The following is a 25,361-nucleotide window of genomic DNA, read 5'->3' on the forward strand; positions in this document are numbered from 1 at the left end:
AGTAGGGGAAAAGCTATTAATTAAAAATAATTCTCCACGTTAAGGCTTGCTGCCTAAAGCCCAGCTAATATTAAGGAAATTCCAGCCGTTCACTCCCTGCTGCTGGAGGCTTTTCTTTTTCTATTTTGTTTTGCTAAGCTCTTTGAGAAGAAGGGGACATGGATATCACCTCAACAGCTCCAGCCCCTTCCATCCTCCCTGAAATTCAGGATCTGCTCTTTCCCTCTTTGGGAAGGACCCAACCCATCAGATTAGATCACCCTGGAAGGGAGAGCAGGTTTGCTTTCTTTACACCTTCTTTTCAACCTGAGGGGAGGATGGGGGATGCCCCCTGACCTTTGTCCCACCCAAGTGCTCAGCACTGGTCAGAAGAGGGGGATTTCCCTGCTCACAGCAGGGCTGCCCCTCATCCCCGCTCCAGCCCCATGCTCCTGCTGAGCATCACAGCTCTGCTTCTCGAAATACCTGCCCTAAATTTTCAAGCCTCAACCACACTCTCTTCAGCCATGTTCAGATGCTGCTTCTTCATGAGAAACCACTCATGTGCAAACCCAAACCTGTTTCTCTGGTTGGAGACCCACAGATCCACTATCCCAGACCCTGGGACACAGAACCTGCACGATAACAGCTAGTATCTTTCTGTTCTGCTTTTTGATGGCAATGTATTTCATCTCACTAATGTTAAGTATCACAGAAAACTTCCAAAACCACTTAAACAAACCTTTTACATTTCATCAGGTGTTGTCACAGTGCTTGAGAAATGTAGAAAGAGTACAAAAATGGAAATTTGAAGAAAAAAAAGAAACTAATCAAACCTCAAAAACATTCTTCTCTGTGCTGGGAAAGAGTTGAAATTCTATGTTTTCCTATGCCTAAATACTATAGAACTGCAGCAAATAGGCTGATTTTGACAGTGACAATACAACTGCAAGATTTCTGCCATTATACCATCTCAAAGCACATCTTGCACTGTTATTTTCTTAACAGTTCCATATAGTTAAAAACATCCACTCCATTTCCATGATTTTTTTTTTTCTGGATTCATATTTCATGCAGGAATCTTTTAGAAAAAGGACCCCCGAAATCTTGTTTTATCAAATTCTAACTTTTACCATTTCAATCCCCCTAATGCTGAAACTTGATGTACAAGTTGTCAGAACAAAAGCCTCTCTTCAGTGCACATATTTTGAAGCCATTACTTTCATTTTTCAAGCAACAACAACAAAAAGGAATACCTTCGGTGTGTTTTGTGATTCCAAATTTCTTTTTGAAGTTCCTTAAGCCACAAAAAAGGTTTAGTTAAAACAATTTCTATGCTTTCTGGCAGTAAGTGTGTAGTGCCCATTTTTCAAGTGCGCTTTTCTAAATATTCTTTTCTGCTGGGATAAAGGTTAAGAGAAGGTAGTGACAAAGACAGTGTATGATGGGGAAAAGTATTTCATACACCACTGTGAATTTACACAGAGCTGTCAAATGTGTTGTACCAGAAAGGATTCCACTAGGACAGACAAATAACCTCTTCATTCTTGAGCATTAGTCTTAGGAAGATGTGAATTTAGATCTTGATTCATTAAAGTGTTAAGTCCGTACTTTGGCACATACAGCTGAGTCTGACTCAACTCAGAGAGGCTGGAGATCAAGTTAGTTTTGTACTTACATGGGGATTTTGGTCCAAAAAACCTGCAGAGCTAGCACTGAAAGAAAAAAATCCCCTGCCATATCCATGTTTTCTTTCAAAATCATCACTGCACCGCAGTGCCAACACACATACAGCAAATCCAGATTAACATATTCCCATGGGAATTTCTGTAGGGCTCTGAGCACAGATTATCTGGAGCTGGCCACGAATGTGTATTCACTGTGACACAGGATTCATACTAGATAGGCACCTCAGAGAAGGAATGTGGTGCTTTAAACTGTCTTCTAAGCAAATTGTGGCACTTATGTCTACTTATTTCTAAGTATTTCTACTTATTTCTATTTATATTTTTATAAAAACTTATTTCTACTGAATTTTAGCAGTGGAGATGTTGTAACCCATGATGCTGATTCCTTATCTCACCACTGCCACTGCCCCTTTTTCAGAGAAAATTATTCTCAGCACTATCGCTGCCATGTAAATCTATCATAAATATTGCTAAAATTCATCAATAGCATTCAAATATGTCTTTCAGCCAGTCATGTGAACTGTACTCTTGATTTTCTATGTTCTCATCCTTCCCTTAACACTGAGTGTTTACCCAGCCTGAGTTCACACACATTCACGTTGTCTCAGTGAGTAATTCAGGTTGTTCCATGGGCCACATCGATTCATCAGCAAAACCTTACCGTGAGCTATTTTGAGCCAAAAAATACAGGATGTTTTACTTGAAGTGCACAGGCAGCATCTTTCCCAAAATCCCAGCTGAAAGATGCAGTGCTCTCTGTGAGCAGAGGAGTAGCAGTCATACAGCTCCTTACTCACTTGTCTTTCATGGGAAGTTCATCCCAAGTGCCTGCGAGAGAAATTACTGAATACAATACTACTGCCTGCATCACATTATTTATACTGCAATAAATACAAATCAAACACCACTTTTGATGTAAAAGCTACCAGTTGAGAATTTCACTTCCACCTGAGGCTGCTTCCATTTCCTACAGTGATATTAATTTCTAATTTTTCCTCCTGTCTCTGCAATTACTTTTTAAGCTTCTCTATTTCACTTAATAAATCCCACTCATAAGACTGCAAGTCACCTAGATGCCATCTGCTGAAAAACAGAGTGATGGAAAGTCTGAATAATACACTGAGTCAGGGTTATAGATGCTACATTTTGACACATTCAGAGGCATAAAGTTGGGGGGAACAGATTAATAATTACTTTACCTGAAACTAAATCAGTTGTTCATTATAGGTCTGACCACAGGCTGAAGCTGGTTCTATAAATACCTTGGTTTGGTCTGATCTAAGACAAACACACTGGGTATGCAAATATTCCACACTCCAACGGCAAGATGCTTTTTCTGATAGTTCTTGCTTTAGCCTGTCAATCTGAAGCCTTGATTGCTTTTCTCACACTTCTTTGGATGAAAGGACATAAACAGCTATGAAAACCAGTTCTTTAATATGCTACTCTTCAATTCAATTCAAACATACACTTATTGCAAAAAGAACAACATGAACTGAGAAAAAAAAATACAGAATGGAGAGCACCATAATGTAATAGCAAATGCAAAGCAATTTTCATTCCTGGATCCTGGAGGATGCATGTACAGAGCAATTTTTCTACTATACAGCAAAAAAAAGGGATGAGGGGGAGGAGCACATGGGGACAGCTTATGAAGGATTGCTTTTTAACTCAAATACTACATTTTTCCAAGCTTTTAAAAACCACTGCTAATAATTTATATATGGTGTGATGGAGAGTGTATACATAATATTGCAGAGGACAAAAAGGTCCTAAATCTTTCTGGCTTGGATTCTTTGACCTCGAGAAGTTTAGTCTGAAAACATTTGTTACATGATGAAAAGCTTTGTGAGAATGCTAATAACATTCTTAAAGTGTTAATGATGCCTAACTGATTGGCACTAAAAACTAGATTTCATTTGGTATAGTGACGGAGAAACTCTGCCACCAGGAGTATATGTTCAAGCCCACATTATTATAGGACAATTTAGATCATCTTATTTTAAATTTCATGGCTCTGTAACATAGATGTAAATCAAAGTCAGTGAGGCAAATGATGATTTTTCCATGGTGAGATTTTTATAGTCTTGATCTTGAAAATATGCTTTGGGCCCAAGCTGTCTATCAAAATACTTTGAATTAGCCAAAGGAGTTTTTGTTGCTTCTAGTGTATAATTACAATCAGAAAACAAAAGCAGAAAGCTTTCAGAACAAGGCATGTCCCATCATCTTTAAAATCTGGGCTACACTTGCAATTACTATTTATAAAAGAGCTGGAAACATGAGGTGTTCAGGTCCAGTAATAAGAGAATATTGAAATGGAGACATTTCAAACTGAAATCCTGGGTACACCTAGAATATTACAGGCTGTTGGTGTGGCTGAAAGCACTGCAAAGGAATACGTGTGCATATTTTGTGTACATGTATAGAGGCACCTGTGTCTGTGTACACCTGCACATATAATTTGCTATTGAAGGATTTCAAGTATTTAATTGCATGATTGTAGCACACAGATTCAGTCACATCCAAGAAATTCCTTACTTTAATAAACATACTGTGCACTTGACATATTGGTTGTCTGCTTTTTTAAACCTGATTTATCCATCACTTTCATTTCCAGATTTGACTTATCGGTCAATTCCTTTCTAACAATTGATGTATTGGTTATTTTCTTTTCAAATTTGATTAAAGCACATCACACAATTCTTTTCAGATCTGTTTCTAAATATTACACATATATCCGGAATGTACATTAAAAATCTTAATTCTGAAACTTTCTTGATTAATAATTCATCTCTTCTTATCTTGGGATAGTCTTTCTTATATGCCAGTATAATCTGAATTTGATGAAACAAGCAATTACAATGGACATAAAATTCAGTAAATGTAGCTTTACAATAAATTGCTCTCTAGGAAGCTTTAAAGAGAGTCCAGAGATTTAATAAAAAGCATTAACACAAAACAGGGAAAATTTGAGTTCTAGCTTCAACATTTTTATGCTCTAGAGTTACACGCTGCAAAGGCAAACCAAAGAGAATTCATGCTGTGCGTCTCCAAGTGCCCTGGGGACATCAGAGAGGGAATCTCAATGTAAAAACTCTGTTGGGAAAAAAGGCACAGGGGCAAATATTTGTGGGAAAATGACAGGTGCAGCATTTCAGAAAGGGCTCGCTGGTCTATGTTCATCATCCTCTCAAGCCAGTACCAGGTGTAAGATCAAACTTCAAACAGGACAAGAACTTGATGGAGTTACTGACTCCACAGTGAAAGCAATGAAAGGAGGAGGTGAGCCTCGACTTTCTGGCCAAGCTCCAGCACAGGTAATTAAATTTTACCTAGCTAAATTTGCTCTGCACCCTCAACAAGATACGTGTTTGTTATCCACTTCCTATTCTGCCACAAACTGGGAGCAGGGTTTTGCAGAACCAGAGAGCTGCTGGGTTCCACTGGTGCATGAAAGGAGCCCTATCCATCCATCTCTTATCTGCCTCACAGGACTGTTTTGAGGGCTATTTAATAGATATTTGGAAAGATGAAAGACACCCAGGAAGTGCAAAGCACTATTACTTCACACTCACCTCTGAGCAGATCTCTAGATAAACTGTACAACCTGGGAATTCAAACAATTACATGAATGGATTTCAGAATTGGCCCTGCAAATGGTCCCATCCTGCCCAGAGTTGAGCAGCCCCCAGGAGGAGCTGAGCACCAACCCTCCCTCTGACCCCCCAGAGAAAAGGAGAGTGCTCCTCATGCTGCAAGATATGCTCACAAAACAGTTGCCTTGAGGGATATCCATTTGTGCTTTAAGACACTTCTCTGGTTTTGGTAAGAGTTCAGAACAACCACCACAAAAGTCAAAAGAAGATTTTTCACTGGGTTTGGTGAATGTTTGATTTAATCCTGAAAGGAAAAATGGAAGGAGCAGTGTGCAGTGGGCAGGGCTGACTCTGAGGTCTTTAAACAGTTTCCTTCTATCTACATGACTAAAATTAAGAAGAAGGGAAGAGACAGAGAGGAAAATGACCTGGAGATGCCAGGGTCAAAGTGAGGATGTATGTCTCTACCTCTGGCCCTTCAAAATAAATAAAATGTAGTAGTAAAACTGGCAGTAAGGAGTAAAAACCTGGCAATTGTTGCTACAGCACCTTGTTGTTACAATGTAGGGAGATCTCCTTTCTGACCTCTCACAGGACATTTCAGGGCAGGAATGATTTGGGCTGCTGGCCTAGGTGGAAGACAGAGCTCCGCAGTAAGATCAATCTCTGCTGCACTTGGCAATTCATCTCTGTCAGTCATCAACATAAGGAAGGAAGCTGGCCCTAGATGGCCTGATCCCCTTGATTTCTCTTGACATCTAAAAACCACCATGACACTTAAAAAATAAAACGCAGGCTCTCAGTTTTAAATGAGCTTCCTTAAAAAAGATCTGACCTCAGTGCTGCCAGAGCCCTGGTGCAAGAAGCTGCCAAGATGTCCCCACTGGGAGCATCACGGCTGTTTCTGCAGTGGTCCATGACCCTTCCCACAGTAGGCTCCTTCCCTGTGCTGGCTGCAGGTCGCCGTGGGTCAGTGCTCCCAGGAAACACTTTCCCTACAGAGATACATCTGTGCATTGCCATTGGGTGTACATCTCCTGCATATCATGAGCCCAAGCATGATGATCACAGATCTTTCCAAAGCCCACTGAAGCCATGGAAAAGAAGGGGTTGAGCAGGAACCCCCATGTCATGACAGCTCATATCCCACAAAGATGCATCTTGGCTGGCTGGCTCATCTGCTTCCTCCTTTGACTGAGTGCCCTTTATGTGGACGAGAAAGCTGAGAAAGCTGTTTAAATTTAGAGTTTCCCACATTCAGTAATTAAGCTGCAAATAGGCAGCAATTACCAAAACATTATTGGGATGGATTAAATGTTACCATTTCTTTTATCATCCAAAACTTATCAAGTTTTGGGTTTCAGTTCTGGTTGGTTGGTTGGTTGGTTGGAATTTTTAGTGGGTTTTTAAATATGGTAATTTTATGAATAATTACGTTATTCATCCTTTGGACAAAACAGAGATTTCAGAACTGCTTGATAAATCTATGTGCTTCTGTATGTTAAAATCTAGTGTAGCATCACAGAAGCATGAAAATAATTTGTCGATCCTTTTCTAGAAAACCTCAAAGGAGAGGTTGCCTGCTTCCCACAGCCAGGTAGCTTGAATTTGATGAGACGTAATTACTCATTTCCCATAAAGCAGAGCAGCACATTTCCTGCCCCCAGAAAGGTCTGAGTGAGGGCAAACCACTCCCACCAAATGTCTTCAACCCAAGGGCTCAGAAGAAGACACCTTGAGATAAAACTCATATCTACACCTCAGAAGATGGGGTCCATTACTATGTGTGACAGAGCAGGTAAGTGGGATAGTTTCAAAGGGTGGGATAGTTTCAGCAGCAAAGGCTTCTGGACCTTCACTGACATTTTTTACAATGTCTAAAATGATCTTGAGCTCCCTAATTTTCATACAAATCCAGTAATGACTTCCTGTCCTTCTCAACTGTTCCAAAAGTCAATGCTATGCTGTCCAAGAAAAACTACCCTCTCAAGAGAAATTAGGAAAAGACTTGTGCCCCAAGTGAATAATATTCATCCCCCTCTTACTTTCCCAGCAGAGTTTCCCCTCTCTTTTCCACCCTGCCAGCGTTTCCCACACAGCACAAATCCACATGTGAACGTTTCACACAGCAGGGAGCCAGTTCTCACACCAGCAAATTCCAAACCCTCCAGAATCCTTAAAACAAACATGGCACTGTTTGCAACCTGCACTTGTTGAAAAGTAAAATGGACCTGATACCTTGGGTTTCATCTGCTGGCTTTTCTCTGAGACAACACTTCAAGACAAAGAGGCTACGTGTGGCTACAGCATGGAAGTGGTTTCAGTGAGGTTTTTATATAACCTAGTTCCCACCGCAGCTCGGAGAACATCCCTCAGCTTCAGAGGTGTCTGCTGCTGGTGTGGGTGGCTTGGACAAAAGGGACCTCATTTGTGCTGACTGGGCTTCCAAGAAGTGGTTCACCACTTACACTACCTAGCTTACTGTGCTTCCAGCAGAGAAATTCAGCATCAGAGCCATCAGCTGTCACCACTCACGTGTCAACAGAGCTCTGAGCATGCTGCCACAGGAAACTACAAAATTACTCTTTCCAAAAGCGGACAGAGCTTATGGCGTTAAGCAAACACCGTGTTGAAAAAAACAGGCAAACAAAGAAACAAACAAAAAACCCAATTCAACCCATACTACCCACTAAAAAAAAAACTCCAGAAGAAACTCCCCCACCATTACAGCTATTGGCTTTCACTCTGTTCACCTACTGCTGCACATAGGGCATCTACATCTAGAGGAAAACAAGGAACAGATGTTGGGTGATTGAAAAACTTGAGCCTTCCATTGTTTTATTGACTTGTCACCACAGAGAAATTTGCTTTAATTTACTCTAAAAGTAAATGACTTGATCTTCATAAAACTGGTGGTAAGTCACAGTTCTTAATGAGGACGTTAAACAAGGATTCTGTTTAACAACCGGAGGCTCCAATTCCAAATGCAATGCCTATTTGAACAGACACATCTATCTTCTCTTTTGAAACACCCTGGTTTATTTTCAAGATGTTCAACATACCCAGGGAAAAAAAAGAAGCCTTTGAGCCCTTGAAAGCCCATGCAAAAGCTTAAGCCTTTTTTTCTCCCCTTCATGATACTTGATTGTACCAGATTGTACCAAGTAACTTCTTTTTTTTTCCTTCTTTATTCCTGAATGAAGTAATTCATATCTAAATAGAGACCTTTTGAACTCTACTGGCTTCAAGATAATCTACAATGTAACTGAGGAAAAATGTGAAAGAAGGAAAAAATTCCAGGAGTTCAAAGGCTTAAAATCAGGCAAAGACCTTCAACTTTTTAAAATATAAACCACCAGCTACTGCCAGCCCTGCATGTGAGCCTTGATGTTTTTGAGACATTAGATTCATGTCCCCAGACCCAAACTCCAGTATTGCCACTCCAAATCAAACATCACTGATGATCAATGGGAATGGTATCTCCTAGGTAATGGAAAGTGAAAGGTCTTCCAGTCACCTCACAAACTGCACAGAGGATCCCTTCCCACCATGGCCATGAATACACCCATGGAAGCAGGCAGCCTGTGAGGCAGGAGATGAGAAATGAAGATACCTCCTTTACAAAGAGATAATACAGAGTTTTCAGAGGCTAGAGAACAGACTGTTGCCTTTATCACCTTCATGTGTCCTCACTCCAAACAAATAATTTACTCTGTATCTCCTAATCCAAATACATTATTCCCAGAGTTTGGCTGCAATGGGCCCTAGCTGAAGGCTGTATGAAGGTTCATGATCTTTTCCTGGTCTTTCTTTATACTACAGTATTCATACAACTATGAAAGGAATTTCAGCTGCACCTTTTTGGAAGCCATTTGCAGTTTACGACTTACAGCTCAGGTGACAGCTGACTTTTCTACCAACTAAATAGGCCACATTCTCTGCCTTGGTCCCACCCAGGTTTTGTGCAGAAGACCCGGAGGAAGACAGAACAATAGTGGACCAAGATGTACAAAGATGTCTGAGTGATATCTGCTTCTGCAAAAGCAGTCAGTGCTGCTCTGAGGGAGAGACTGTGAGACATGGTGGTGGGCAGAAGCCCTGGAAAAGGGAAAGAGTAGAAAACCCAGGCCATGGAAGCTCCCTTGCCACTATTACACCCTGCTATTGCCCTGCACTGGTACTTTATGGCTGATGGGAAAAGATGGGTCTAAAGGGACATCCCTGCACTTGGGAACCTGATCTCTTCCCACATCACACCCTCCAAAGGTTGGGTGTTCTCATGAGAGTGACACTCACCACAGCATTCAGCTAGGACAGTCATGAACTACTGCAGAGGTGTAAAGCTCTTTCACACGCGTTCAGGGAGACAGAGAGAAGGACAAAAAAGAAACAACTGATCTCCAGGTTTGAAGTGACAGAGTGGAGTGGAGAGCGGGCAGTGGGAAGTGCTTGTGTGGCCAAGAGATCTTTCCTAATCCCAGCATTTTCTCAGGCTCTGGTTCAGCACAGCCACATCACCAATACTGGTGCACCACTTTCCCTGTGATTCAAAGAAAATGGCCCTCATTATCACAAGCCCTTCTTCCTGCTGCTCCCTGGAAGTCTCTCATCCAGGCATAGACAAGCCCTCAGCAAACTCCAGTAGCCTGAGAAAAGCTGAGCCCGAGGTGTTAACGACTGTGACTATAATGCAGTTAATTTAATTGGGTTGTCCATCCTTGAGATTTGCAAAGTCCCTTTTAAATGTTAAAACCTTTTTTAAACAACTGAGTTATTATTTTCTCCTGAACTTCATTTCCATTTTAATGCTGATGTTCACTTTCTTTTGCAAATTGAGTGAAGGTAAAACTCTTCCTATAATATACCATCCTTTTGAAAAACTTATTTCCTTTCGGTGCAGTTTCAAACAGATAGAGCTGTAATGGCCAAAATAAATTTCATCCCAGAAATACAGAAAGCTAAAAGTTAAGCTTAACTTATAAACCTTTCTTAAGAGGGACAAAATCATTCCAGCCTTATCACCATGACAGTCACAGTTGTTTAGATTTATTAGGCAATGGTAATCAGGCTATACAATAAATTCGCTATAGTAATGCATTAATCACTTTACAAAGAAAAATGAACTACTGAAAGGAAGACAATACATTTCCCTTGCTCTTCTTTCCCATGGTAAGAACTGGTCCCTAACTCCATTCTTTAAGGAAGGAAGCATATATTTTCTCTTCTGCTGCTACACCTGTGACTTGAGCCAATGGCTCAGCAAGGTCACTCTCATTTTGCTTTCTACGTAACAGAGTTCTATGAATATGTCTCAACAAGATCTTCCTTTAGAACTAGAAAAATCTTGGGGTAAAATATTTGGTTGACTTTATTGCTGATTTCCCTGACTCTGCATACACTCTCATTGTGTACAGAAAGTTCATACTTTCAGATGAGACAACTTTTTAAGTTGATGAGGTGATCACAGGGGGCATAGGGATGTCCAAAGCAGCTTTAAAAGAAAGGGGATGTATACAATGCAAAGCAGAGGTAGAACCTCAAAGAAGAAAGAGATATTTGTATCATAAAGAGACATTCTTATCTTCCCCTCATTAAAGTGTATTATGAGTATGAACATCCTAATTATCACCCTTCAAAATATTTCAGATTTTACCTCCAGAACTGGTACCTGGTCCGTCTGAGTGAGGTGGCAGCATGTGCACATCCATTAGCACTTTTCAAGACAGGGTTTGGTTAAGACTTCAGTTAGGAAGCCAAAATCCTACAAAATTTAAATCCACCTCCAGGAGATGTTGCCTGGTATTCTGCCATGCAGATTAATCCCACTGCAGAGCAATTTGTGCCAGCACATCTGAGAAGAAAAGTCCCTGGGGAATATTTACTCACAAGTAAATACTTTTGGTTTGCTCCAGCATATTTCCCTATCAGCCTCCCAGGCAAGACACTGGAAGTCAATGAGAGAAACAGAATTAGCAGGTTCTGTGTCCCCTCATGGTTTTTTCCAAGGAGCGAAGAGACTCTTCACTGAAAAAGCACAAAATGTATTTTTCAACTTTTTAAAAAGCGACTTAGAGCCAAGAGCAAAGTCCACCCAGATGGCCAAGAAATCCTCTTCAGTTCACCTTCATCTGTGGCATTTTGGGGCAAACCTCCTTCTGCCACAACGGAAAATCTGGATCTACCCAAACTGGAGCTGAGCAACAATACCAGCAGAGGGAAAGGTGGTGTGCAAATGGCTGTAGCTGCTTGGCTGCTTTTGAAATTCATGAAACCTGTGGGACAGATTATGTATGCAGCACTTTGAACACCCCAAGGTGTTACCTACAATCACAGAGGCTGAATCCTATCTCCCATTCTTACTTTCATATATAAAATTATAAAATGTTAAAACATGTTTCCTAAAGCCTGTCATTACACTCTGGCTGCACATTGCACTACAATATTCCTGTTACCAGGGTAAATTCGTGGGGAGGCTGCAGTTAACACTCCCAGGTAAAGAAATACTCTGTACCCTCCATCCTGCAAAAGACAGAATATCAGAGTGAGAATTAAATTATTCCCCTTTCAGATGCTGTAATGCCTCCAGGCAGCATCCTCACAGTCCTTTTCAACACAGGTAAATTGAATTCCAGCAAGTTTACTGTAAGCAGACTCTTCAGACAACATATTAAATAACAATGTCATGACCATAATCTATGAAGAAAGACTAGAAAACGTGGAGCTGTTTAGTCTAGAGAAAAGGACACTGCTGCAAGCCATAACAACAGCCTTCAAATATGCAAAGGGTCAGAGCAAAGGAATGGGCTGTCCTGGGCGTGGAGATGTGAGGGACCTGAGCTGTGGATTAGACAAGGAAAGATGCTTTTGAGAGGGAATGGTAGTGAAGGTCTGCCAGGGAGGCTCCACGGAGGTGTCACACTCTCCATGGGGGGCTTAAACAACAGGTCATGCAAATATCCATCAGAGATAATGTAATCCATGTCTCACCATGCCAAAGGGATGTATTACATCACCTCCTGAGATTCCTCATCACCCTGTTTCACTTATGATTTTATATGGCCGAACCCCCAAGGGTAATTTGCCCCACTGCACAAGCTTTTCCTTTATCTGCTCAGGGCTGGTGCATCAGTTCTTCCCACCAGCCAATTACTTCATTTGGGATGTGCTCATGTAAGTGAAAAGGCTGATGTCTGCAGGGCAGCCAGGCAGCAGCATGTGCTTGCACTGCTCAGATCCATCACTTAATTCTTATGGAAATAAGCAAATGAATGGGAGGGAGGTTGGTGTAGGAATGCAAGAATTTGGGCCAAAGTTCAAGGGTTGCTTTTAGATAAATTGTGCTAAACATACGCAAATAATTCTAAAATTTCGTGTGGATTTGCCTGCCATCTTCAAAGATATTTGTCTTTCTGCTGCTCGGGGGAAAGTCTGAGCACGGCCTGCTGCTTGGCTCCCCTGCATCCCCTCTCTTGGAAGGGATGGCATGTGCATGGGACAGGCAGCAATCCCAGCCTGCATCCAGGTCCTTTCCCTGCTCACTCCCTGAACGGCAGGTGTGTAAGGAATCGATGCTGGCTGCATCCCTGCAACTTTGCAAAGAGGTGGGACTGCTCCACAGAAGCCACAGCGAGGGATCCTGTTGGAAGCAAAGTAATCTGATCCCCTGACGGCAGCAGCCACGGGCATAGCAGGAGGAGCTGGCCCCGGGCAGAGCTGAGCAGAGGCGCTGCTGAAGGAAAGCCTTGCAAAAGGCAGCTCCTGACTCCCTACAAGGCTGCAAAGCCCCCCGAATTGAGGCACGTGGGACACTGAGTGGGGATGTGCTGCCAAGGAGCAATGAGTGTCCAGATGTATGACAGCGACAAATACCCTCTGACAGGCAGTTTGCAATGTGATTTTTGGGTTTGACTCTTGCTTTCTCGATTGAAATTAAATTTTAAAATGCATAAGTCTTTTTTTTTTTTTTTTTTTAAGTAAAAACATGAACCAATTGCTCTTCCACTTTAGCCTCCCCAGTTTGTTTTCTTGCAAACTTTGTTGTGCCATACATGCCATGACAGCCCATAATCTAAAGCTTTTCGGTGCATTCTCTTGCCAAATTTGAATTTTCACATGGCAAATTAAATTAACTTTCTTGATTGCAAACTGGGAAAACTGAAAGTATATAATAAATTGCAAGAAATGCTTAAAGGGCTAGTATATCAATAAATAATCCTTGCACTTAATCTGAAAACCATTAGGCAGTTAGAGTGATGACTGATTTAACACTACCCATTTAATGCACCTGTGATAATGCGTTATTTAAACTCAAGACTTTATATTAGATACAATTCAGACAAAAAACATTCATTTGGAAATAATTGTATAACTTGAGGGATTTTTTCCTACACTTTTTTTTTTTTAAGATTTAATTAAAAACACAAGATGAAATAAATATTTTAGGCAACCAGCAACAAAATGGGAAAATACCATGTGTTTGGAGTTTTAGTGCCCTCTGAGTGCTGGAATTTATTTGCAGCAAGCAGAAAATAGACAGCAAGCATAAAAATTCAGCAGATTCCCGCTAGTAAAATTATTTATCAAGCTAACAAGGGAGGAACCCTTCTAGTAGCAACAAGCCAGCAAGGAAAAGACGTGCCTTTATATTTTACCTTTGGGTTAGCACACCAGTAAAAATGCCAACTGACAAGCACTTCACATAAACATTTCTTTCTAAATGAGCTGCCTTGTTAGAAAAAAATCTAAGCAAAGGAGCAGTACAGTCAACAGACAGAAAAAACCCCAGGATGAATACTACATTGCTGCATATTACAGGAAAATATAAATAAAGACATAAAAATAATGTTGATGCATAAATGACTTTAATGAATTAACACTTCATTTTGCATTTAAATTAACTACTTGGGCTATAAATCTATCTTAGCTTCAATCCTTCCAAGAAAGAATACATGTCAGTAATCTATTATTTATATCTTTCTCACCTCTGGAACTAAACGTATGCACGCACACTCAAAAAAAAAACAAAAAAAGAAGTGTGAAATATGTGTGTGTGTGTGTGTGTGTGTGTGTATTCATTCACGTGCTGTTGTTAGAGCGGTGCTACTCAAGCCCCACTGCAATATTTATTGTATACTTATTTTACGACTGAAGCCCTGAAGTAGGTTTTACAGTTTAGTTTAACGATACCAAACTTTGATTATAAATTATAAGTGGCTTTATTGCAGCCTGAAGAGGCAAAAAATTTGGAGACACTTGATTGCCTGATCCCAATTAAATTTTAAAGAAATAGTAAAGCGATACACATTGGCTGAATAGCTGAGCTCCAAGGAGCACTGCAAATTACTCCTGCTGGCTGTGCAGCGGGGCTGGACCCTCCCAGGACTTCTTTGCTAGAATGAACATTTGACAATTGTCAGCAAGCTTTAAAATAAAACCAAACTAAACAAAAGAAAACAAAACAAAGCAAACAAAAAAAAAGCAGCCAAGGATGGTTCTCAAGCATTATTATTTTCATTGCGGAAAAAAATAGCTCGTGGGAGGGTAGGGGGCAAGATCAGACTCAGCATTTCAGCCGGTTCTGTAACTCAGGAAGTAAAACCTGCCACAGTTATTGACAAAGAGAGAAATAAGGAAAGTTTTACACTAAACGGAGCAGTCAGAGGGAAGCACAGGTTGGAGCAGCGTTTCTGACAGATCTCAGATGGTTTTCTGGACACAGTTGTAAGACAGACTCTGTATTGCTCACTCAGGACTCCAAAGGCAAGCAAGAAAGATGGGGAAAGGTAGAGGGAAAAAAACTCAAAATACTGAAAAAAGGAAAAAAATGTCTGTTTAGAGCTTTTGCTCCCCTCAAAGCCTGACATTCGTCTCGCCTCTGCAGTAGCTCACATTGCAGGGAGGGAATGCAGTGTCTCCCACTCCCTGCTCCAGTGCCCCAGGCTGCTGCTCCAGCCAGCCCCGGGCATTGCTGGGGCTGAGGGAGAAAGTCTCAGCTCCGAAATTCCACCCCTGGGTCTGATCCTGCATTCTTTGCACACCCAAGTCCTGCAAAAACAATGGGATTTTTGGATGTGCGGGAAATGCTGAAGTGTGCTGGCATTTGTTAGCTGCTGATGGATTACATTAATATGAATATTTGTCTGTAGGGGACGAACACTTTTGAGAAGTGAGTGCAACATTATGGGCAAAACATCAGCAATAGTAACAAAAAAGGATAGAGAGAAGCATCATTGATGTAAACCATGAAATAAATAATATATGTCAACTTTTATGTTTCTTGCCTTTGATCTGCGTACAGCTGACATTAAGTCCAGGAACTGATACCTTTTTAGCTGAGAAGACACAAGATGTCAAGTTATATTTTTTAGTGCAAGGCCAACACATGAAAACAAAGCTAAAGTAGTCGAAGAAGTGAGCATAACAAAAAACACAGAGATTATCTCTTGTCACGGGAAAGAAAATGATGGGAGTTTCCATGGAAGCTGAGTGGTTAATATAATGCTGTCTTCACTTTGCCATTCTCTCCTTATTAGAATATAATTTGGGTCCAAGTAATATGGAAAGAGTTTGTTCCTGAGCACAGGAAGGGACTGCTGTGGGTAGAGCCACTGCAGAATGAGGACTACAAAATGTGCTTATTCCTCATTCCCTCTCATTTTAACTCTCTTGCAAAGACGTTTGAAAGAAGAAGCTGTTTGGAAGCACACATAAAAGCATCCATTAAAAGGCATTACATTACAACTCCATCAGATCCTGCCCAAGTGATACAGAGGCAAGCTGGAGCATCAGCCCAGATCCCGGGGAGGTTACTCCTGCTTTGGCTTTGGTGCCACCAAGTAAATCCAGTCTTTGTTTTACTTTCTTGCTTGCTCTTTACCAGCACCAGTCCCCTGGCATGGGACTAAGCCCAGAGCCTCTCCATCAGCTTCCCCATCCTCCTGAGCATTTACACCAGGAAATAGGAAGCAGAATTTGGCCCTAGGTGTCTACACTGGGGCTGAAATTGGGTTAGTAGGTTGTTCCTCTCCACACTTACAGCTGTTGCTGGCTAAAACCACAGCCAGAAGATTGCAGACAGGCAGAAGTGCCACCTCTGATTTTCTCCTCTTTAAAACGTGCACCTGTCCCCAGGGAAACCGCCCGTCCTCTGGGAGACTCGGGATGAGCTGCCATGCACCCCTCTCCTTTACAGCTTGGCCCCGTTAAGATTTCCAGCCCTTCACACCCCCTTTCCCAAATTTAGCCTGGGCCTGACTCTTGGTGCCTGCCGCGGGCTGTGCTGCCGCAGAAGGGCTGGGGAGCCCGGCCCTGGCGTCAATAACCCGGCACAAAGGCCCCACACAACGCGAGCCGAAATTTAATTACCTATCACTGCTAACAAAAGCTCTCTTTATTTTGATTAACTTTGAGGGAACAAGGTTCCCCACCACCAGAGTGTGTTTAAGTAATTACGCCGAACAGACTAATATGCCTGAAAACACAAAAAGAGGAGGAGTAGGGAGAGGGGAGAGAAGAAAGGGAAGACATGAGCTCAGCCTTACTTCCCAATTTAAACTAGGAATGACCTCAGGGTCAATTTTTCAGAGTATCTCAGATCAATTCAATTCTCACCTCCGCTGCCTACCTGCAGCAAATGAACTTACTGTGCCTTCCAATAGACAGAAATGACTAAAAGGAAATCGCATTTAGCTGCATCTGAATAACCATGGTTATTAGATGGTGCGTGCAGAGGAAAAATTACCATTTCCCTTCTTCTTCTCCTCCTTGTGATTGTCATTCTCACCTCACTGGTGATTAAGATGTAGGATGCTCTTGCAGATTGTTAATTAGGTGTTAATATCTGCAAGGGGCCACAGCAAGCTCCTACACCTGAGGTCATTTCTCAGAAGTCAGGCTGTCTCCGGTGACAATACCTGTAATTCCCATAGCTAGTTTGATTCCCACTCAACAGCTGGAGCTAGTGTTTCTTTCATGTCTGGTTTCATTTCCTATCTGAAATTATATGAGTGCTAATATCTTTATTATCTTTCCCATAGAAGTGCAATGCTGGAGCATGGCACAGCGTGTTGTTCATAGGCTTTCTTTTCTTTTTCTTTTTTTTTTTTTTTTTTTTCTCGCAGCATTTTCAAAACATTTCAAGCAAAAATCCTTATAGTTAGCAAATTTACAGCTGAGGACTCCATTATGGTTCGGGAGGGGTAGAAGGTAGGAGGGAAACAATAATAATTTGGGGATGGAAGAAAAGAAAAGCTGCACAACTGCTGAATGATAATGGCTCGAACCTTGGGAAAAAAAGGTAATGGCAGGAAGGGGAGGAATTACAAGGACAGTGTGACCTCTGCATGCCTTGCAGGTGCACAGGAGCTATTCAGTACATGGAGGTATTAAAGATATATTGTCTTTAAGAGAGAGAGGGGGCACATAACTGATTTTGCCTACATTTTAGCACATTCAAAATCAGCGTAATGTTATGTGTAATTCAGAAAATGAGCAGTTCCCAAAGCACCTGATCTTTGTAAACCTGGCCCAGTGCACTCATGAGACTAAATTCCCATCCCAGTAGAAATGGTGTGTGGGACCTGGGCAACACCAGTGATTTCTCATCCCAGGATATGAAGTAAGGTAAATGACAAGTACTTCAATAAACCAGTTTTCATTAAAAGGCTTCAAGGAACATTACAGCTATTTTTTAACTCCCACAAAAGCCTAGAAGGTAAGAATTAATTATCCAGGTTTGTAACTGTGTAAACTGAGATATAAAGAGATCAACGGTAACAGACCTTTAGAAGAAACCTCAGATAACAAGTTTAAAGTGCTTCAGTATTTTGCTGAATGTAGAATCAAATAAGTGGGTCAAAGTCTCACAAGTGAGTCAGACTGTGACTCCCAACTCCCGTTTTCTTCACTCTCTAAACATTGTGACTATATGTGGAGCCTGAGAAGTAATTTTATATGTGGGATGTTAAATCAGTACTTTTCCTGTCTCATCAATCTCCTGTATTTTGGTACAGTGCGAATCATTTGGTAAGTGGCACAAATTAGAAAACCCAGGAGAGATGTTAAAAATATTACTTTTTTTTTTTTTTTTTTCACTTTAAATCCTTTATTAGAGCTAAACAACAGCAAGAACTACATCACCAGAAAATATTTTAGAGCTACTCTAAACACAGGGAAAAGTATTAAGTTGACTTTCCTGGGAATTTTAGGGGAGTAAAAGCTGTTACAGATGGCATATACTTTCTCTCCACTCATAAAGATTTGAGACATTTTCATACTTCAGATTCATAGGAATGTGCTAGAAAGGCATTTGAGGCATAGTAAAATCCTGCTTTTTTAAACACTCGAGAACTTATTTTTTACCTATGTAAAATGATCTGTAAATTGTACTAAATACGTCTGGGGAGAGGAAAGGGGTGAGGGGAGAGGTTACTCGGAATTTTTTAATCAAGAATAACATATTGCATCCCATTTGATAAAAAAAGATTCTCATTTAGGCTTAATACAGCACATCTGCTTGAAAAATACATACAAGGCTCCCATTGACTGCTGCGGGAAGTTTGCCAATAATATTTCATGGAAGTTATCTTGATATCTGCCTCAGAAAATAAAGACATTTTACAGGGAGTGTTAATTCAACAACTTATAGTTAAAAATAACTCGCTCATGCACAAAGAAATTTGATTGTTTTTACAGTTCTTAGCTTTAATTTTCAGTTTTATCAGATGTACAGTCTAGGAATAAAAACAAGATCTAATTTGCAGTGAAGTTGGGTAGCTTGATATCACAGGCCATGGCCACGAAAGGAGAAATGATGTCATGAACAGACAGGCTCAACTGCATGTCAAAAATACACGTGAATAGCATGAGAATGCAAAAGGCCTTGCACAAAACAAAAAACTCTTAAAAATGCATGTGCAAATGCAGGAATAGCAGTGAAAAGTAAGTAAATGTGTATTTTCAGAGCACCGTGATTTCCCCTGTGTGAAAAGTCTTAGAGGCAAACTGGAAAAGGAAAAAAACCACAGTTCTGTTCTTTACTGCTCCTTATTCTCCCCTTAGTTTAGGTCTCATCCATATGGGGAAATTAGGAAATAAACCATACTGCAGTGTTATTCATTGCCTGGATGGACACTCCTACTCTAGAATAAGAGTGGATTTTCCTGGTTAATTTATTTTGATTTGAAAGCAGCTTAGCTGTGCTGGGGAAGGGGAAAATCCACCCTTACTCCCAAATAAGAACATCCATCACAGGAATTCACAGCTCAGCTACCTTTGTATGAGTTTAGATTTTGCTTTTTATTAGTACAACCTACCCTGTAGATATTTCATTGAGGTGGAAGTGCAGGGCCCAGGAATTTAAGGGAGATTTTACCAAAAGCTTCAGTGGGGCCAGAAGCCCAGCCAGGATCTCTCCTCTCACCTGGAATGTAGGTAGGATGCAGTTTAGATCCCAGGGTCCATCATTGCCTCATCCTGCCCTTGGAGCTCCTAAAAAGTCCTTCAGAGCCTCTTTGAAAACTGAAACATCGTTACAACAGCAATAAAAACCAACAGATTTTTTTTTCTTGTCCTTTTTAAGAAAAAACCTGGCTATATTTTTTATGTCAGAAGCAAATTCTACTTTCCAACATCATCATGCCGATCAGGAAGTAGAGGGATATTTTATTCCTGTTGGTTCCATGACATTGGAGGATGGAAAAGCTCTTCTGCACCAAATAAAATACACTGAAGCACAGTGAAATACACCTGGGGTTATGCATGTATTGTAAGGGACCTTAGCTGGTGCTGCTGGGAGCTGGAAGCTGGATAAGACAGAACACAGCCCTTGGAAAATAACCGTTGCTTTGTAAAACACCACAATGGGCCCTTCGTGGTATTTTATGGGGTAGAAACGAATTTTGTTGCTGGTATAACAGTGTATATCATAAACACAAAATTCATCCTGCAGTGCTTACTCTGAAAGCTCTGAGAAGTGGGAGGACATGGAGTGACACCAGCACTGGCCTCCACCACCCCCACTGCTGCCTGACCTGCCAGGGACATCATGGTGAGAATCTCTCAACCAGCAACCACCAAATATTCCAGTCACAGTCATTAAACAAATGGCCTTGAAATCCTAAAAGTTTGCCAGAAATAACATAATTCTTTCAAAGGAGCCAAGTTAGTAAGTCAGGCCATGGAGACTACTGTCCACTACTATAAATGTAGAGTCTTAAATTCCCCCAGCCAAGCCACCTCCATGAATATCAAGTGAGCTCTCCTCCAGACAGCGTGGAGGATAGGAGTTTTCATATCTAAGCTTATTATTCCTAATATCACAGAGACACTTCCCTGAATTGTCCTTCTCCTGCCCAAATTCCCCATCTGACCAGATGTCTTTCTCTCTCTTGCTTTCACCTGTCAATCATGTTCACAGCTGAAATTTGATTTCTCTCCCAACAGTAACCTTAGATGAAATATTACCATAGGGGTCAGAACTGCCTGAACCTTGCCGTAAAAGTTTTTTAACTCTTCCGAGACCCAAGAGTTATTTGCTTAAGACTAACAGATTTTGCTGCTGGTTGTTTTGTTGGGTTTTTTTTTTTTTTTTTGTCTATAATATGTGAAAATATAACCACAGGATGCTGAACGAAGACACAAGGAATTGTCCCAGAGAACAGCAGGCTAAGCAAGTCTTGAGATCATAAGCGTCAATAAGGGAAAAAGATTTCCTTTTCATAATTATATGGATAAAAAGAATAAATATCACTAATTCATATAAATCTAATAGTCATATATATGAATTACAGGAAACATGGCAGATTTTTAATGGGATTATTGAAATTAGAAATGTTTCCCCAGGAGCAAGTTGATGAAACATGTGCTGCACCTTTGCAATTAAAATATACACTTCATGTATTTACTTCAGCTGATAGCAACTTGGCTCTATTCTTGCAAAAAAACCCCCATAAATTGCACTCTAAGTTTTCACAAGAAAAACAAGTGGTCAGGTTTCCCTCTCATTTACAGTGGTGAAGAACAGAAAAAAAAAAAAAAATTCAATGCTGGCAAAACCCTATCCAGGGTGTTCATCAGGGAAGTAAGAGGAGCATCAGGCTTAAAATGAAGGTCCTGTAGTGCTCCTTGAGAAACCTATTCCTACAGCCTATACACCATCAAAAACTCCTCTAACTTCCATTTAATGTACAGGCTAGAGCACCAATTACATCCTCCCCATCCTCACTTAAATTTTAAATAAGAAATCTGTGACTTAAATTTATTTTCAAAATTAACAAATATATCTATTATTTTACTTTATTATTTACATCTTTTTTAAAAGATAAAAAGTAAATCTATTATTTAAACAAGCTTAATTCGATGAGCTAATAAAATTCAGCTGCCTCTAACAGCACTTAACCGTTGATCAAAGCGTGGCAGGCTGTATGGCAGCCTGTGTTCTTAACTAAAATAGGAGGTTTCATTAAAAAAAAAATTCACACAGGAATCTGTCATTGCAACCTTGGTGCTCATTTAACCCACTTAGTATTTTTATAGTCAAGGTCAATAAAAGTCAGATTCCACAGAGAAAAAAAATAAAGTGCCTGTTTGAGTCCAGCAGGGGAAGGGATTGAAAGTTTTAATTCCCACATTTTCATTAGCGGCATATTTTTTAGTCAATGTTGACAGATTGAATGAACATGAATTTCCAGAGGAAAGCAGTGCTATGAATTAAACTCTATTGTAATTTGTAAGCACTGAAGTCATCTAACACAGACTCCTGATTTTCATCAAGATCTGAGGGAGATCTTCAGAAGACCCATCCTTAATCCCCGTAGCTGATGTCTGAATGCTAGCATTTGAAGAAAAAGAAAGAAAACATTTGCAAAGGATTATATATGAGGTGTGGGACACGGGAGAGCTGCCTGACTGACAAAAGTACAAAGGCCCATCATTGCAAGTGGTTCTTGTAGGCACCTGAAATCAGCTTCACCCCAAAGCCCAGGAAACTGCAGCACAGCCTGTCACCAGCTCCCCAGGGCTGAGCAAAAAGCACCATCTTAGCAGCAGAAAACAAAGCAGTGAAATTACCACCCCGCTGAAATATGGCAAATTGCTAATGAAAAGGAAAACATACCTTTTATTTTTGACCTCAGGTAACAGGGATTTTCACATCACCGTTGTAGATGATTCTCTCGGGTACCTAATTTAGTAAATATATTAAAATAAACTATTATTAAAAGGAATATTTAACATCGTAAAGCCTGTCTGTTGTGCCACTATGGTACAGAATGGGACCTTTTATATGCAAATCCTAAATTAAATTTAGAAAGTCTCTTGTACTGTTTATTAACTCTGTCTGAGTGAAGAAGAAATGAACACAGTTTGAAGTGAAACATTTCTAGCTCACACATCTAGTATTTACTTCACATTAATAATAGGAGATTCTTACCAGCAAATTACCTTAAAAACACACATTTTTTTGCCTCACCAGTGAATATCAGTTTCTAACGTCTGAAAGTATGTAGCTTTCTGTATTTCTTTCCTAATGATTTTTATTAGCTGCACTAATGTAATTGACAAAATAATAATCAATTTTTGTACACACTCCATTATTTTCAAGACACTAGTTTAATAACAAAAGCAGAGCTGTCATTTCCTCCTGCAGTTACTCACACCATACAAATTCATCCTGTCAACACATATTTAAAATCTAATTTAAAAAAATTCAACACAGAGTGAATCTTTGTACAATAAGTGAGATAAGTCAGCGAGTCAATCCACATTTCTTAAATACGGATATTTCGTTGTGTCCCTTACAATCAACTTTCTCTCCCTGAGTGTGCATGCACAGGCATCCACAGATATTTCCTATGAAGTGCCTGCAGGAATGCTTGAGCTCCATGCATTTATTGTAACCATGCAGCATAATCAGAGCAAGGATAAACCACAAGCCCGATCAACTTGAATTAAAAAAAAAAATAAAATAAAAAGGCAAGACAAACTGAAGGCACTTTTCCAGCATTTTGATTCCAGATTAGCTCTGCAGCTCTGAAAACAAAAGTGGGAGGCACATTTAGAGACAAGTGAATGATCCTTGTCCCACATCCCACCCAAAGGTCCCCACTCGAAAGAACCCCCTCTTTGAAACGACTCAACATCCCACTGAAAGAGATGTTGCCTTTTTGTTTTGTTTTGGTTTTTTTTTCTTAAAGGTTTGAAGTTCAGTTATGTTATTTATTTTTTTTTTTTAAAGAAAGAGGACGATGCTTCCATAAATGCAATACTTGGCACCTGGCCCAGGATCTCTAAAAGCAAATGACTCCTGTGGACCTTTGGTGTCATTTTCTTCAGGACGACCTCTCCTTTCATGCCAATCGGTTAATTCATCCTGCTATTAATGCAGGGGGTTGAGGGGAACAGGTACTCCAGCCTCACACCTGAGGGGCATCTAAAAACTGATATGGTCAGCCTGCTTTAGTCTTTGCTGGGGCCATCCCTGCCCTAAACCCACACCCATTCCCAGCTCAGCAGACCTGGAACAGGAGGCACCAACCCTTTTCCACTGACAAGGTGCATTGCTTCACTTAGCAGCTTTATTTAACTATCAGTTTATTAATAAGGAAAGAGTCAAAGACAGTAAGAGAGCATGAAGGCAACCAGAGACACTAAGCAGATTTATTAATTTAAGAAGTCTGATCACTTTCCTTCATTTTATCTGACAGAGTTGGTGTAAGACAGTTATACTTCAATAAGTTCTCTACACTATACTGTGCTATTTTAAAAGGATTTCACAATAAAGGAAGCTGAAAGACTGTGCACAGTCTGGAGACCGTATCTGGTGTGACATGAATATAGTATTTTAACCAGATTTAATCTTACAGAATTCCCTCCTCTACAATGACTTTGCAGGAGGAAACCCTATGGAAAGGAAAATCTGTTCATCCCACACCACAGAACACTGAATCGCATTGCAGACTCCAGCAGCTCTTCCTACATATTAAAATGCTTTCATCAAGGAGTTTGGAAGCAGTTAAGTTCGGGGGAAGGGGTGGGAAAGGAAAAAAAAAATACTAGGTCTTGTTTGGTTCAATTTTGGGCTCATTTTTATTGTCACAGCTCTCAGTGCTTGGGGGAGCAGGGGCTGCTTGCAGTGCAGACACCTCAGCTTTGGAAGACAATACCAACATCCCGATTCCATCCCGTTCAGCAGTGACATCCCACTGCCAGGGCCTTGGCAAGAAGTCTTGTTTCAAAACTGGAGAAGCAGGGCTCAGGCTGCAGGAAAGGGAATCTGCCTGCTTTCTTAGAGAAGAGGGCTTTTAGCTTAATCATATACACATTCCGAGGCACATCTACACAGACTTGTGAAACTCAGCCTCGGCAAACGCCATTCCCCGTACTTCAGATTCTTTAGAAGCCATGAAATGTAAATCCTGCCTGCTCCCATTCTTGCTCCCAGCAGAGAACTCGAGGCCTGATCCAAAAAGTCATTTAAAAAGCTCCCTTTGATTGCTGTTGGGTTTAGATTTGTCTCTGTGTGTGCACAGGTATGAAGGAAAAAGAAAAGAAGGAAAGGGGAAAAATTCAAGAAAAGAAAAAAAAAAGAAGAAGAGATAGAAAAAGGAAAGGAAAAATTAGAGAGTAAAAAATGAGAGAAAAAGGAAAAGGAAAAGAACGAGAGAAAATAGGAAAAGGAAAAATGGGAAGATAAGGGAAAAGGGAAAAAGGGAAAAGGGAAAGGGGAAGAAAGAAAAGGAAAAAGGAAAAGAAAAAGAAAAGAAAAAGAAAAAGAAAAAGAAAAAGAAAAAGAAAAAGAAAAAGAAAAAGAAAAAGAAAAAGAAAAAGAAAAAGAAAAAGAAAAAAGAAAAAGAAAAAGAAAAAGAAAAAGAAAAAGAAAAAGAAAAAGAAAAAGAAAAAGAGGACAAATAGGAAAAAAAAAGGAAAAAGGAAAAGGAAATTAAAAAGAAAAAAGGAAAGGAAAGGAAAGGAAAGGAAAGGAAAGGAAAGGAAAGGAAAGGAAAGGAAAGGAAAGGAAAGGAAAGGAAAGGAAAGGAAAGGAAAGGAAAGGAAAGGAAAGGAAAGGAAAGGAAAGGAAAGGAAAGGAAAGGAAAGGAAA

The 25,361-nt window shown here is 40.4% G+C and overlaps 1 protein-coding gene across 3 annotated transcripts in view; it reads right to left on the reverse strand.

The window, feature by feature from the left end:
- Positions 1-25,361, reverse strand: part of MAF (MAF bZIP transcription factor) — a 187,190-nt gene that overhangs the window by 151,072 nt on the left and 10,757 nt on the right. For 2 of the 3 annotated variants that reach the window (XM_066194647.1, XM_066194648.1), the window contains exon 2: positions 22,380-22,445. In XM_066194647.1, the coding sequence (XP_066050744.1) occupies positions 22,412-22,445 (34 nt within the window). In that variant the 3' untranslated portion in view covers positions 22,380-22,411. Of the gene's footprint in view, positions 1-11,327; positions 19,784-22,379; positions 22,446-25,361 lie in introns of those variants that run through there. The other variant, XM_066194649.1, reaches the window with a different exon arrangement.

The sequence above is a fragment of the Chamaea fasciata genome, unplaced genomic scaffold (assembly GCF_029207755.1).
Source record: "Chamaea fasciata isolate MVZ Bird 193981 ecotype frontalis unplaced genomic scaffold, bChaFas1.0.hap1 SCAF_12, whole genome shotgun sequence".
NCBI lineage: Eukaryota > Metazoa > Chordata > Aves > Passeriformes > Sylviidae > Chamaea > Chamaea fasciata.